This window comes from Ranitomeya variabilis, chromosome 8 (genome assembly GCF_051348905.1).
Source record: "Ranitomeya variabilis isolate aRanVar5 chromosome 8, aRanVar5.hap1, whole genome shotgun sequence".
Taxonomy (NCBI): domain Eukaryota; kingdom Metazoa; phylum Chordata; class Amphibia; order Anura; family Dendrobatidae; genus Ranitomeya; species Ranitomeya variabilis.
Window position 1 is genome coordinate 203,865,270 of NC_135239.1, and position 13,604 is coordinate 203,878,873.

Here is a 13,604-nt window from a genome sequence, read left to right on the forward strand (position 1 = left end):
AGAGTTGAAAAGTATGGAGAACGGGCTCCTAACCTCAGTAATACACATATATCACCGTGTCTTACTGATGGATGGGAACTAACTGGGAGGCGGTGGTGGTGGCCCTTCTGCAATGACCTTTAGTTGTCCCAGAAGCTCAGCCCGTCTCTTGCTTGCTCATTGCCACAGCTTAGTGCCAGTCCAGCTGACTGGTAGGTGTGGACCTCCAGTCTGACAACTCCACGTCAGTTACTCTGGGTGTCAGGCAGGTGTATGTATGCCACCGGTGCACAGATGACTCAGGCGGCCGGGCAGGGTCAGATTCTTCTGCGGTGAATTATTGGCATTTGATGTCATCGTCCATAAACCACAATGACATGACCATTGTATCTATGGTGACACCGGCTCAATCCACCATGTCTGTCTGCTCCACTCCCATCCTCGGTGTGACATGTCCCATGGGGCATCATCTCTGTATGCAGGGCCGGACACTGACAGCTCGGGGCCCCTGTCTGCTGATAATCCAACCTGATTATTACATTCTAGAAATCAATAAGAAAATCACATTCTGATGATTCAGAGATGAGAGAAACTGCATAAGTGCAGCTCACATATTCCTTCTCGTATACAGCACTGTGACCCCGCTGCTGCAGAAACTCGTAATACACACCTCAGCTGCTGCAGAACCTCACAGTACACAACTCAGCTGCTGCAGAACCTCGTAATACACACCTCAGCTGCTGCAGAACCTCGTAACACACCTCAGCTGCTGCAGAACCTCATAACACACACCTCGGCTGCTGCAAAACCTCATAATAAACCTCGGCTGCTGCAGAACCTCATAGTACAAACCTCAGCTGCTGCAGAGCCTCATAATACACCTCAGCTGCTGCAGAACATCACAATATATGCTAACTGGATTCTAGTAGATGCTTGGGAAACCTCTGTCCGATTTCTTTTCTGCGTGAGACAGATGATACACGGAACACAAATCATCATACGGGTGAAGATGTTATTTACTCAGACGTGTGAATAAAGTCTTATTGCAGAGCCAACAGAGGTTCTGCAGCAGCTGTGTGAAACTATCGTTTCCCCGCTATAAATTATACGATTTTCCCGACATTTTAGAGAACTTTTATATTAATAAATATTATTTATAATCAATACAATAGTATCAGGATGCAGATTGATACTTTGTTACATTGTTGCTTCTGTTGTTTATGTTCATGTTGCTACATTATTCCGATTGTTTGCAGCAGGCGGCAGCGCTAGGACTGTGCAGGTACCAGCGCCTGCTATCATGTGTCTCAGGGATATGATGACATGGGTATGACAGCCCAGGGGTGGACTTGGCAGCACATGGAGGAGTTCCCATAACAGCAGGGTGTAGCAGAGGCGGACACACATTGCTCTTGGGAGCTGGAGTGAGTACAGAGCTGGCACACAGGGGCCCTCAAGAAACCAGGGGCCACACATTGGCTGCATTGTCATTTTTGACATCTGTTTCTTGCCATGAGTGATCAGGGAATGCTGGAGGCCGGATAAAATCTAAAGATCTAAAAAAAAAGGACCCTACGTGTCCATCCAGAGAAGGAAAAACACTCAGGGGCGACTTCTAGACTCCGCACTGTCTTGGACTTTTCCTTGTTCTTCCAATTATTATTTTGTACCTTTTTTTTAGCAACTGTGAACTATAGAACTAAAAAAAAAACAAAAGCTTCCGTTGGGTATTGACACTTTGTATCTTTTGGAAAACTAACCATGAAACGCTTTGCTTTCTGCTCCCTCTTCCTGGCATTGAGCTTACACTATGGATTCGGAGGCCGGCAGGAGATTACGCTGGAAACGCTTCCAAGTAACGCAGAAGATATTACCTGTACGGGGGTAAGTGATGCTACTCTATAATACGGCGGGGGAGCGATCATTAGAGTATGTCAGACTGTGTTCACACACCGCCAAAACGTCTAGTCTTGCTGCGTTTTTCCAAAATCGAGGTAAAAACCTTTTCTGTTTTAACAAAATGCTGCACCGCGTCCGCGGCCACAAGGTGTGAACGCAGCTTAAGATCGTGATCACACGATGCAATAAATCATCAACATAAAAGGTTTGGTACACACGTTCCAGTAAAGTTGCCAATAAGACACGTAATTAAAGGGCAATTAAAAATGAAATAAGTAGTCAATAGTGACTTTTATTGGTTTAATATCTGTGGGAAAGCTGGGTGACAGCCAATATGACCGCCACATTGAGATAGTTATGGAGAGATACGACCTACCCTTTAGGAGTCTGGAAAAGCTGGATGACAGTCAATACGACCGCCACTTTGAGAAAGACATGACCTACGCTCTAGGAGTCAGGGAAAGCTGGGGGACAGCCAATATGACCACCACATCGAGAAAGACGTGAGCTATGCTCTAGGATTCAGGGAAAGCTGGGTGACAGCCAACATGACCGCCATTTCGAGGAAGACATGACCTATGCTCTAGGAGTCAGGGAAAGCTGGGTGGCAGCCAATATGACCGCCACTTCGAGAGAGACATGACCTATGCCCTAGGAATCAGGGAAAGCTGGGTGGCAGCCAATATGACCGCCACATCAATATAGTTATGGAGAGATATGACCTACACTTTAAGAGTCTGGAAAAGCTGGATGACAGTCAATATGACCGCCGCTTTGAGAAAGACATGACCTACGCTCTAGGAGTCAGGGAAAGCTGAGTGACAGCCAATATGACTGCCATATTAAGAGAGACATCACCTACGCTCTAGTAGGAAAAGCTGGGTGATAGCTGTAACATTATCGGTTGTCACCCAGCTTTCCCAGAATCTGAAGCAGCGTAACAGAATTTCTGCCTTGTAACTATAGAACATCGGGTTGTGATAAGGATCTGGAAATACTGGAATTATCAGGGTTACGTCTCAGTTTTGGAGTTTCTGATGAAAAGAACACAATCTCTCGGCTCGTCTGCATTCTGCAGGAATAAGTGATACATTCTCAAAGTTATTGTGGGACTAGTTATTTGCATATATTTTTTTGGGGGAGTAAATGTCAGTTTGCGTCCTGTATCCTATGTGACGTGATACTGGGAGGTGGGCGACTACTTCTTATTCTCCAATTGTTGAGCACTGGAACTCCCAACATCCCTGAACAGTAAAGGGGACTTGTTTCTTCTATTCCTCGCTCCTCATGCTCTATGAGCCAAGGGTGCATGACTTTTCATGGGAAGACCCCTACACTGCAGAGAGAAAGGATTGATATCATTCATTAACGGGGGTAGTCGTCCCATATATATATATATTAAATGGTCATCCGGGAAGGCTGAAATTGGCGGCTATATCTGACTTTCATCTTTACTCCGTTAAGCTTAAAGGGGTTGTCCAGTGAAGATGGTCACCTGCCCATTGGAAGAACTGGGCACTTGCATCCTGCCTAGAATGGCGAGGTAATGCACATGTCCGACCACCGCTTCATTCATCCTCCATTCCTAGTCAATGAATGGAGCGGCGGTGCGGATCCCAGCAGTCGGACCCACATAATCCTGAGGATAGGTGACAACTAATTTTCACTGAATAAACCCCTTTAAATGCAGAGAGCATCTCACACACATCTCTGTTGTCAGAACAGGCCTCTCCCAGCTGTCGGGACCCCCATTAATAAAACATTTATGGCGTGTCCTACAAGCCTCACGTATTACCACTGTCCAATAATCCAGGATATTTAATCATTCGGTGCTGATCGGTTCCATCGGTGCTGAATTAAAGGAATTTTCATTATAATAATGATTATATCGCTACATGTGATGATTACATGTGTAACCCACTGGAAAGGAGGCTGCGATGTTACAGGGGCGTCTGCTTCAGTGCATTTTTTTTAGGATCCCCTTGTAGGTTTGGGGTCCTGCATTGAGGCCCCGCACCTATTATCCTACAAGTAAAGAGAAGGATCCTCTGATACCAGGGAATCGCGTCCGGCCACAATCGCTCTCTATAATCACAGCAGGAAACATTTTGCATTTCTGATCACAGGGAAAAAGTAATATTAAAAAGTGACACCTCATCCACCGTCCCGGCATCTCCAGAAGTTTCATTTGTGAGAAAAGTGAAATGTGAGTCAGCGCCGTCATTATGGAAACACTGGCACTGCCATGAGGGATCAGTGTTGTTATAAGGGCACTGTCACTATAGGAATGGAGGAACTATTGTTATGGGGCACTATGACTATTATTATGGGGCCAATTACTATTGTTATGGGGGCACTGTTACTATAGGAATGGAGGAACTATTATTATGGGGCACTATGACTATTATTATGGGGCCAATTACTATTGTGTTGGGGGCACTGTCACTATAGGAATGGAGGAACTATTGTTATGGGGCACCAAGACTATTATTATGGGGCACTATAATTACTATTATGGAGTAATATTGCTATTATTATGGGGAACTGACACTATTGGAATAGAGGAACTATTGTTATGGGACATTATGATTATTATTATGGGTCACTATAGCTATTATTATTATGTGGCACTATGACTACACTTATTTGGCACTATAACTATTACTATAGGGCACTATTACTATTGGTATTACTCTGACTATCATTATAAAGTGACTATTGTTATGACGGCACTGTAACTATTGTAATTTGGACACCAATTATCAACATGGGGCACTGTGACTGCTGGAAGGTATATTTTTCGTATTTGGAAGTTGTAGTGTCACTGGTTAGAGACCACCTAATAGCCCCAGGTTTTGTGCTGCGTAAGTAAAGGGCGCACTGTCACTCTAAATATTAGAATGAGGGTCCATCCCAGTGTGTTTAGACCATTTATTGTGTGGGGTTTTCTGTAACTCACGAGCGAGTAGTCAATATGATCACTTACATTATGTTTTGGTTATATAACTTTATAGGACTTGATTACTTTGTCAGTGTCGGATGTTATCCGCTTATCTGCTTTATTGTAGGACTTTTTTTAACAGCACTTTCTATTATGGCACAGTAATATTTAATACTGCCTAAAATATTGCCGTAGAGTGTGATCAAATAACAGTGTCAAATAGTACCCCGATATCCTACAGTGCACCCAATAAAGACCATGCTGTACCCCGATATCCTACAGTGCACCCTATAAAGACCATGCTGTACCCCAATATCCTACAGTGCACCCTATAAAGACCATGCTGTACCCCAATATCCTACAGTGCACCCTATAAAGACCATGCTGTACCCCAATATCCTACAGTGCACCCTATAAAGACCATGCTGTACCCCAGTATCCTACAGTGCACCCTATAAAGACCATGCTGTACACAAATATCCTACAGTGCACCCTATAAAGACCATGCTGTACCCCAATATCCTACAGTGCACCCTATAAAGATCATGCTGCACCCCAATATCCTACAGTGCACCCTATAAAGACCATGCTGTACCCCAGTATCCTACAGTGCACCCTATAAAGACCATGCTGTACACAAATATCCTACAGTGCACCCTATAAAGACCATGCTGTACCCCAATATCCTACAGTGCACCCTATAAAGATCATGCTGCACCCCAATATCCTACAGTGCACCCTATAAAGACCATGCTGTACCCCAATATCCTACAGTGCACCCTATAAAGATCATGCTGCACCCCAATATCCTACAGTGCACCCTATAAAGACCATGCTGTACCCCAATATCCTACAGTGCACCCTATAAAGATCATGCTGCACCCCAATATCCTACAGTGCACCCTATAAAGACCATGCTGCACCCCAATATCCTACAGTACGCCCCTATAAAGACCATGCTGCACCCCAATATCCTACAGTGCACCCTATAAAGATCATGCTGTACCCCAATATCCTACAGTGCACCCTATAAAGACCATGCTGCACCCCAATATCCTACAGTGCACCCTATAAAGATCATGCTGTACACAAATATCCTACAGTGCACCCTATAAAGACCATGCTGCACCCCAATATCCTACAGTGCACCCTATAAAGACCATGCTGTACCCCAATATCCTACAGTGCACCCTATAAAGACCAGGCTGCACCCCAATATCCTACAGTGCACCCTATAAAGACCATGCTGCACCCCAATATCCTACAGTGCACCCTATAAAGACCATGCTGTACCCCAATATCCTACAGTGCACCCTATAAAGATCATGCTGCACCCCAATATCCTACAGTGCACCCTATAAAGACCATGCTGCACCCCAATATCCTACAGTGCGCCCCTATAAAGACCATGCTGCACCCCAATATCCTACAGTGCACCCTATAAAGATCATGCTGCACCCCAATATCCTACAGTGCACCCTATAAAGACCATACTGCACCCCAATATCCTACAGTGCACCCTATAAAGATCATGCTGTACCCCAATATCCTACAGTGCACCCTATAAAGATCATGCTGTACTCCAGTATCCTACAGTGCACCCTATAAAGACCATGCTGTACCAAAATATCCTACAGTGCACCCTATAAAGACCATGCTGCACCCCAATATCCTACAGTGCACCCTATAAAGATCATGCTGTACACAAATATCCTACAGTGCACCCTATAAAGACCATGCTGCACCCCAATATCCTACAGTGCACCCTATAAAGACCATGCTGTACCCCAATATCCTACAGTGCACCCTATAAAGACCAGGCTGCACCCCAATATCCTACAGTGCACCCTATAAAGACCATGCTGCACCCCAATATCCTACAGTGCACCCTATAAAGACCATGCTGTACCCCAATATCCTACAGTGCACCCTATAAAGATCATGCTGTACCCCAGTATCCTACAGTGCACCCTATAAAGACAATGCTGCACCCCAATATCCTACAGTGCACCCTATAAAGATCATGCTGCACCCCAATATCCTACAGTGCACCCTATAAAGACAATGCTGCACCCCAATATCCTACAGTGCACCCTATAAAGGCCATGCTGTACCCCAATATCCTACAGTGCACCCTATAAAGATCATGCTGCACCCCAATATCCTACAGTGCACCCTATAAAGACAATGCTGCACCCCAATATCCTACAGTGCACCCTATAAAGACCATGCTGTACCCCAATATCCTACAGTGCACCCTATAAAGATCATGCTGTAAACAAATATCCTACAGTGCACCCTATAAAGATCATGCTGCACCCCAATATCCTACAGTGCACCCTATAAAGGCCATGCTGCACCCCAATATCCTACAGTGCACCCTATAAAGATCATGCTGCACCCCAATATCCTACAGTGCACCCTATAAAGACCATGTTGCACCCCAATATCCGACAGTGCACCCTATAAAGATCATGCTGTACACAAATATCCTACAGTGCACCCTATAAAGACCATGCTGCACCCCAATATCCTACAGTGCACCCTATAAAGATCATGCTGCACCCCAATATCCTACAGTGCACCCTATAAAGACCATACTGCACCCCAATATCCTACAGTGCACCCTATAAAGATCATGCTGTACCCCAATATCCTACAGTGCACCCTATAAAGATCATGCTGTACTCCAGTATCCTACAGTGCACCCTATAAAGACCATGCTGTACCAAAATATCCTACAGTGCACCCTATAAAGATCATGCTGTACCCCAATATCCTACAGTGCACCCTATAAACATCATGCTGTACTCCAGTATCCTACAGTGCACCCTATAAAGACCATGCTGCACCCCAATATCCTACAGTGCACCCTATAAAGATCATGCTGCACCCCAATATCCTACAGTGCACCCTATAAAGACCATGCTGCACCCCAATATCATACAGTGCACCCTATAAAGATCATGCTGCACCCCAATATCCTACAGTGCACCCTATAAAGATCATGCTGTACCCCAATATCCTACAGTGCACCCTATAAAGACCATGCTGTACCCCAATATCCTACAGTGCACCCTATAAAGACCATGCTGTACCCCAATATCCTACAGTGCACCCTATAAAGATCATGCTGTACCCCAATATCCTACAGTGCACCCTATAAAGACCATGCTGTACCCCAATATCCTACAGTGCACCCTATATAGATCATACTGTACACAAATATCCTACAATGCACCCTATAAAGAGTAATATCAGTGCAACTTAATAGTAGTACCATACTGTGCCCAAATATTTACCTTTAGTGCACCCAATAAATATTAACATGCAATACTTAAGATGCAGTGCCAAAAAGTGCCCAATTATCAGCAGCATACACCCAAGTTACAGTATTAACAGCGCATTAATATTACAGCATTCTTCTTGCCCTCTTTCTTCAGGAGCGCACCGCTCGCCTTCCTTCCAGTGATAGACGGTTCTGTCCGGCTGCATGGTTGCTCTGCTGGCAACAATTTTTGGTCTCCCATGCTGTTAGCTGAAACAATTTTGCCTTTGCAGCATCGGAGGAGCGCAGGGTTGCTGAGTCTGGCTGGATCTAATGATCCGGACATCCTTAGAGCAGCGTTTACAAGCTCTAAAACAAAGAGCTTGTGATCACTGTGCGTCTTGCCTAGGATACTGGCCATCGTTGATCAGCGGTAAACATTATGCAATCTCAAAGTTGCTCATTTTTACAAGGCTTTTGCAAATTTACCCATTTAATAAGATGAGACAACACCTTTAAAAATACCGTATGCAGTGCCCAAAAAATACCAGTGCTACATAGTGCACAAACGGCAAACTATAATTAAATCAGTAATTGGGGATAAAGTCCTACCATGAGGGCATAGAGTTCCTTAGTAGGTTTATAGCTTTCACCTTGAGTATATGGCGACCTTTGACATGTAATTGTTTTTTGTGTAGGATTGCAGTCCATGAATAGGATTAACCGCTGGTATAATAGCTGCTTGTTTGCACATTGTTAACCGATGACGACTCTATGTAACCGCTCATTGTCAGGCTCAGGTTTCTCTGGTCTTGCATTTCCTATAACTTAATAGGGTCAAATGTCCCAAAATAATTTGCAGATGAGTGCATAATGTGTGTGTATCATTACCCGCGGTACATATGGTGGTGTAGGAAGCCTGGGGCAGAGGCTGTAGTTACACCAAGTGGGTAAAGGGGGTCCAAAGACTATTCTGCTACAACAGTATTGCTATAGATGGTCCCGGTCGTTATCCGTCAGGTGACGCTGTGTTGGATCGCACCCTATGTAGTACTTAAATATGGTATACTGTCCATACTGTGTGCAAACACCATACCACATGGTGCCTAATTAAAAGTGCCATATAATAGCACCATACAGTGGCTAAATAAAATGTCAATAGTTTCCTAAATAATACTGCCATACTGTGCTGCCAACAACCCCATCGTACACTGCTTTAATAGCAGCGACACCCAATGCGAGAAATTAATTCATATAGTAATGACTGATGTGCCAGCAGAAGAGTCACCGGAACCTAAAATCTCAAGGAATTGTCTCATCATATGTCCTTTTTCAGACATCCGTCTTGCTTACGGTTAGAACACGTACCCATTGTAGTCTATGGGGCAGTTCACATGTCCGTTGTTTTTTTTTTTGCAGACTGAGCGTCCACAAAAATAAATTACAGTGACATTATGGGCTGCGGAATATGTTGGCGCTATATAAATAAAGATTATTATTATATGTCTGTTTTGATCCAAGTCACTGATCATATAACTTTATGTGTCCATGGAAGTCACGTACAGCACAGGTTGTAAAACAAATCTATCTGTGATATATGTGGTGGCAGGATCACATGTTCTCATGTCATTATCTCCTGATAACATATCGGGCCGGGACGCACCATCCATATGTACCACTCAGTACCATCATAAGTAGATAATAGATCAAGGACACAACTATTGCCCAGCAAATACTTATCTACAGTATATGAGAACACCTCGCTGACAACGATGGCTGTGAAGATCCCGATATCAGGATCATAAATACATACTGTACATTGAGATAAAGGGACGTGCGCTGTCCGAGTCCATATATCAAATCCAAATCTGTCCATAAACATCAGACCTAATGCTGACATTTTAATGCACATCTATCTATATATCTAAAAGTCATCACCACTATGCGGACCCCATAACAGACCTCCTCTGGTATTAAAATCAGCACAAACTGCGCCCCCCAGGAGCTTCATGTCCAAGCAGCCGCACATCACCAAGCACAATGCTGAGCATCAGATGGAGTGGTGTACAGCCGCCTCCACTGAACTCTAGAAGAAACGTGTTCTGTGCAGTGACTAATTGCACTTCTCTGTTTGCATCTGATGAAGGAGTCTATGTTTGGTGATTACAGGAGAATGTTACCCCCTGACTGCATTGTGCCCCCTGTACAGATGGTGGCGGAGGATAATGCTATAGGCTTGGACATTTTGTTCCAGTGAAAGGGAAATCTTAATGCTTTAGCACAGTACATTGTGGACAATTGTAGCTTCCAGCTTTGTGGGAACAGTTTGGGAAGGCCCCTTTCTAGCCCCCATGACGGTACCCAATGCACAAGCTACATAAAGATATGGTTGGGGAGCTTGGTAGAAGAACATGAGTGGCTTTACAAAGCTTGTACCTCAGGCTCATCCAACACCTTTAGAATTAACTAGAATGGAGGATCTATCTATCTATCTATCTATCTATCTATCTATCTATCTATCTATCTGTTATCTATCTATCTATCTATCTATCTATCTGTTATCTATCTATTTATTATCTATCTATTTATTATCTATCTATCTATCTATCTATCTATCTATCTATTTATTATCTATCTATTTATCTATCTTTCTATTTAATATCTATCTATTTATTATCTATCTATCTATCCTTTATCCTTCTATCTATCTATCTATCTATCTATCTATCTATCTATCTATCTATCTATCTATCTATCTATCTATCCAGAATTGGTGGTAATCACGGGACAACAATGTCTCACAGTGAGTTTCTTTGACTCTTCAACGACACATTTCCTTGGTTTCATTGAGCTCGGTTGTGGTGTCCGACCTTACTAACCCTGGTTTCAGATTTTTAATTAAGTCTTCTTTGCTCAGAACTGTTTATTCAGGATAAAATGTGTGGTTATAAATGGTCATAAAGGTGATAGGAAGGTAAATACCCTGAGACGTCCCCGGTTAGTTATCCAGACACAAAATGTCCTCCACCACAAGGTGATAACACGGGAGGTTATACACGGCTAAATTATTAATCATTATATTGTACACGAGTCCCGAAGTATAAACATCTCCTGCCTCGTCCATCGCACCCAATGGATTCCTATTGCTCCTAAAAACTAGGGAAAATTAGCATTTACATTGTGTCTTCTGGAGAATAGCAGATATTCAACCCTTCTGATGTCACATTTATGAAGGCAAAAAACCCCACTAGCAGAAAATGCTATAAATTTAATTGAGGAAATCATCTAGAATTTTTTGCAGATGAAATCTGCAGTGGAATCACATCAAAAGATGCCAGGCTGAGAATTTTCTCCACATCTTAAGGATGCACCCATGATGCTCATCACTGCATATTTTCTTCGGTGGATACTCTGAGACACATCAGCCAAAAGTCGTCTGGACCCATTGATTTTGGGATGATTGGCCAGCTATCTAATGTGTATCGATGTGTCCGCCTATGGCAGAAGATCAGGGAGGGAGGGAAGGATCAGGCATGTTGGTTTTCAATATGTCCGATCCTTCATTCATGCAGGAGAGACTTAGGAAGATTCCTTCTTTCCAATGAAATAAATATGGACACTTGGCTAAGTCACTGTAGTGTTTTGTGGGTCGTAATATGGACTTTAACATTTTGCCGCCATATTACAGTTGTGTGAAACTGGCTTTAGCTTTGTGCTAGGGAACCACAGACACCTTGTGTGCCGCCATATGGTGTCTCTATAATACCGAATGTGCAGGAACATGGCATACAGGGATACATTCGGGTCCTATAGAAGTCTATAGGTGTTATATTACAGAGCTTGTATGGAGCGGTAATACGAAGCCCTAAATCTCCTGTCAGGTCTAGATATTTCCAGTCTATAACCGAGCGGCGGATCTTCCTCTTTTCATGTAATTGCTCCATGTTGTTCCCTAATTTCTCTGGCTTGTGAATAATAACCCGTGTCACTCTGTGTAATGAGTACATTTACACGCCTGAATACATGGCACAAACCCGTCTGTATTCTAATACAAAGTACACACATGGCGAGCGAGTGCCATGCCGCTAACTCGTCACCAGGGAAACTCCTAACTGCCATCAGACGGGAACAATGGGCCCTCACACGCACCTCGGCCTTCTCTGCTTATTTTAGGATTGGAAGACTGGATATGGTTTATCAAACATATCACCATCTACTTAATATCTAGAGCCTGGCGGCGCAGAAGGTTGATCGGCAACCATTATAAACAAATATGTCCCTTAACCGTCACCGGATGTTTTCCAGGACTTCAAATTTTTAGCCTGTATTCACACATTGGGGCAGTTTTTTTAAATCTTACTATGAAAAATAAAAAATAAAAAAAAACACATTTATTTACTGTTGCAACCAATCACAAAGCAGCTTTCAATTTACCAGAGCCATTTAAAATATGAAAGCTGAGCTCCAATTGGTTGCTATGGACAAAAAATATGGTTTATGGTTAGGCCTCAATTTTCAGAACTGTTTACTAGTAAATCTGTTGTTGTGGTCCATATCAGCCAATAAGAGATTAGCTTTCATTTCCAAAGCAGCTCTGGCAAAGTGAAAGCTGAGTTCTGATTGGTTGCTATGGACAACAAGGAGTTTTACTGTCAGGCCTCATTTATCAGAGCTGTCTACTAGTAAAACTATCTTTTCTGCCCATAGCAGCCAATCAAAGCTCAGCTTTCATTTCCGAAGCAGCTCTGGCGAAATGAAAGCTGAGCTCTGATTGGTTGCTATGGACAACAAAGAGTTTTACTGTTAGGCCTCATTTATCTAGTATCTAGTTTAACTAGTAAAACTTTATTGTCCATAGAAACCAATTAAAGCTCAGCTTTCGTTTCTCAAGCAGCTCTGGCGAAATGAAAGCTGAGCTCTGATTGGTTGCTATGGGCAATACGGGTAGTTTTTTGGCGTTTTTTTTACAGAGAATTTTTTTGATGGTCCCGGAATATTAAACAAAAAATACTCTAAAAAGCGACAAAACATCATATGTACCAAAAATGGTAGCAATAAAAACTACAGCACGCAAAAAAAAGTCTCTCAGAAAATGGCGACACAAGCCAATTTTTTTTTCAAAGTTCAAAAAAATTTTAAGACGATAAAATAATAAAAAATACTATTAAAGTTTGAAGTCATCATAACCACACTGATCTGGAGAATCATGATACCAGATTATGTGTATTTTTTTTCCACCATTTCACATCATTTGGATTTTTTTCCCGTTTTTCAGTACATTATATCATAAAGCAACTGGTGCCGTATAAAACTACAACTCGTCCTACACAAAAAAACAAGACCTCAAATAATAACAAAGTTCTGACTATTAAAAGTGAAAGAAAAAATATTCGGAGCTCCGAGGTGTCACTCACAATCGGAGCTAGAAGGTGTCGCCTACATTCAGAGCTTGGAATTGTCACTCACTTTCAGAGCCCAGAGATATCTCCCACAATTGGAGTTCGGAGATGCCACCCA

At 42.9% G+C, this 13,604-nt stretch overlaps 1 protein-coding gene across 1 annotated transcript in view; it reads left to right on the forward strand.

The window, feature by feature from the left end:
• The first annotated feature begins 1,380 nt into the window (after positions 1-1,380).
• The window catches only part of IL17RC (interleukin 17 receptor C), a 37,674-nt gene continuing 25,450 nt past the window's right edge, over positions 1,381-13,604 (forward strand). The window contains exon 1 of the mRNA XM_077276357.1: positions 1,381-1,863. Coding sequence (XP_077132472.1) covers positions 1,741-1,863 — 123 coding nt within the window. The 5' untranslated portion in view covers positions 1,381-1,740. The remainder of the gene's footprint in view (positions 1,864-13,604) is intronic.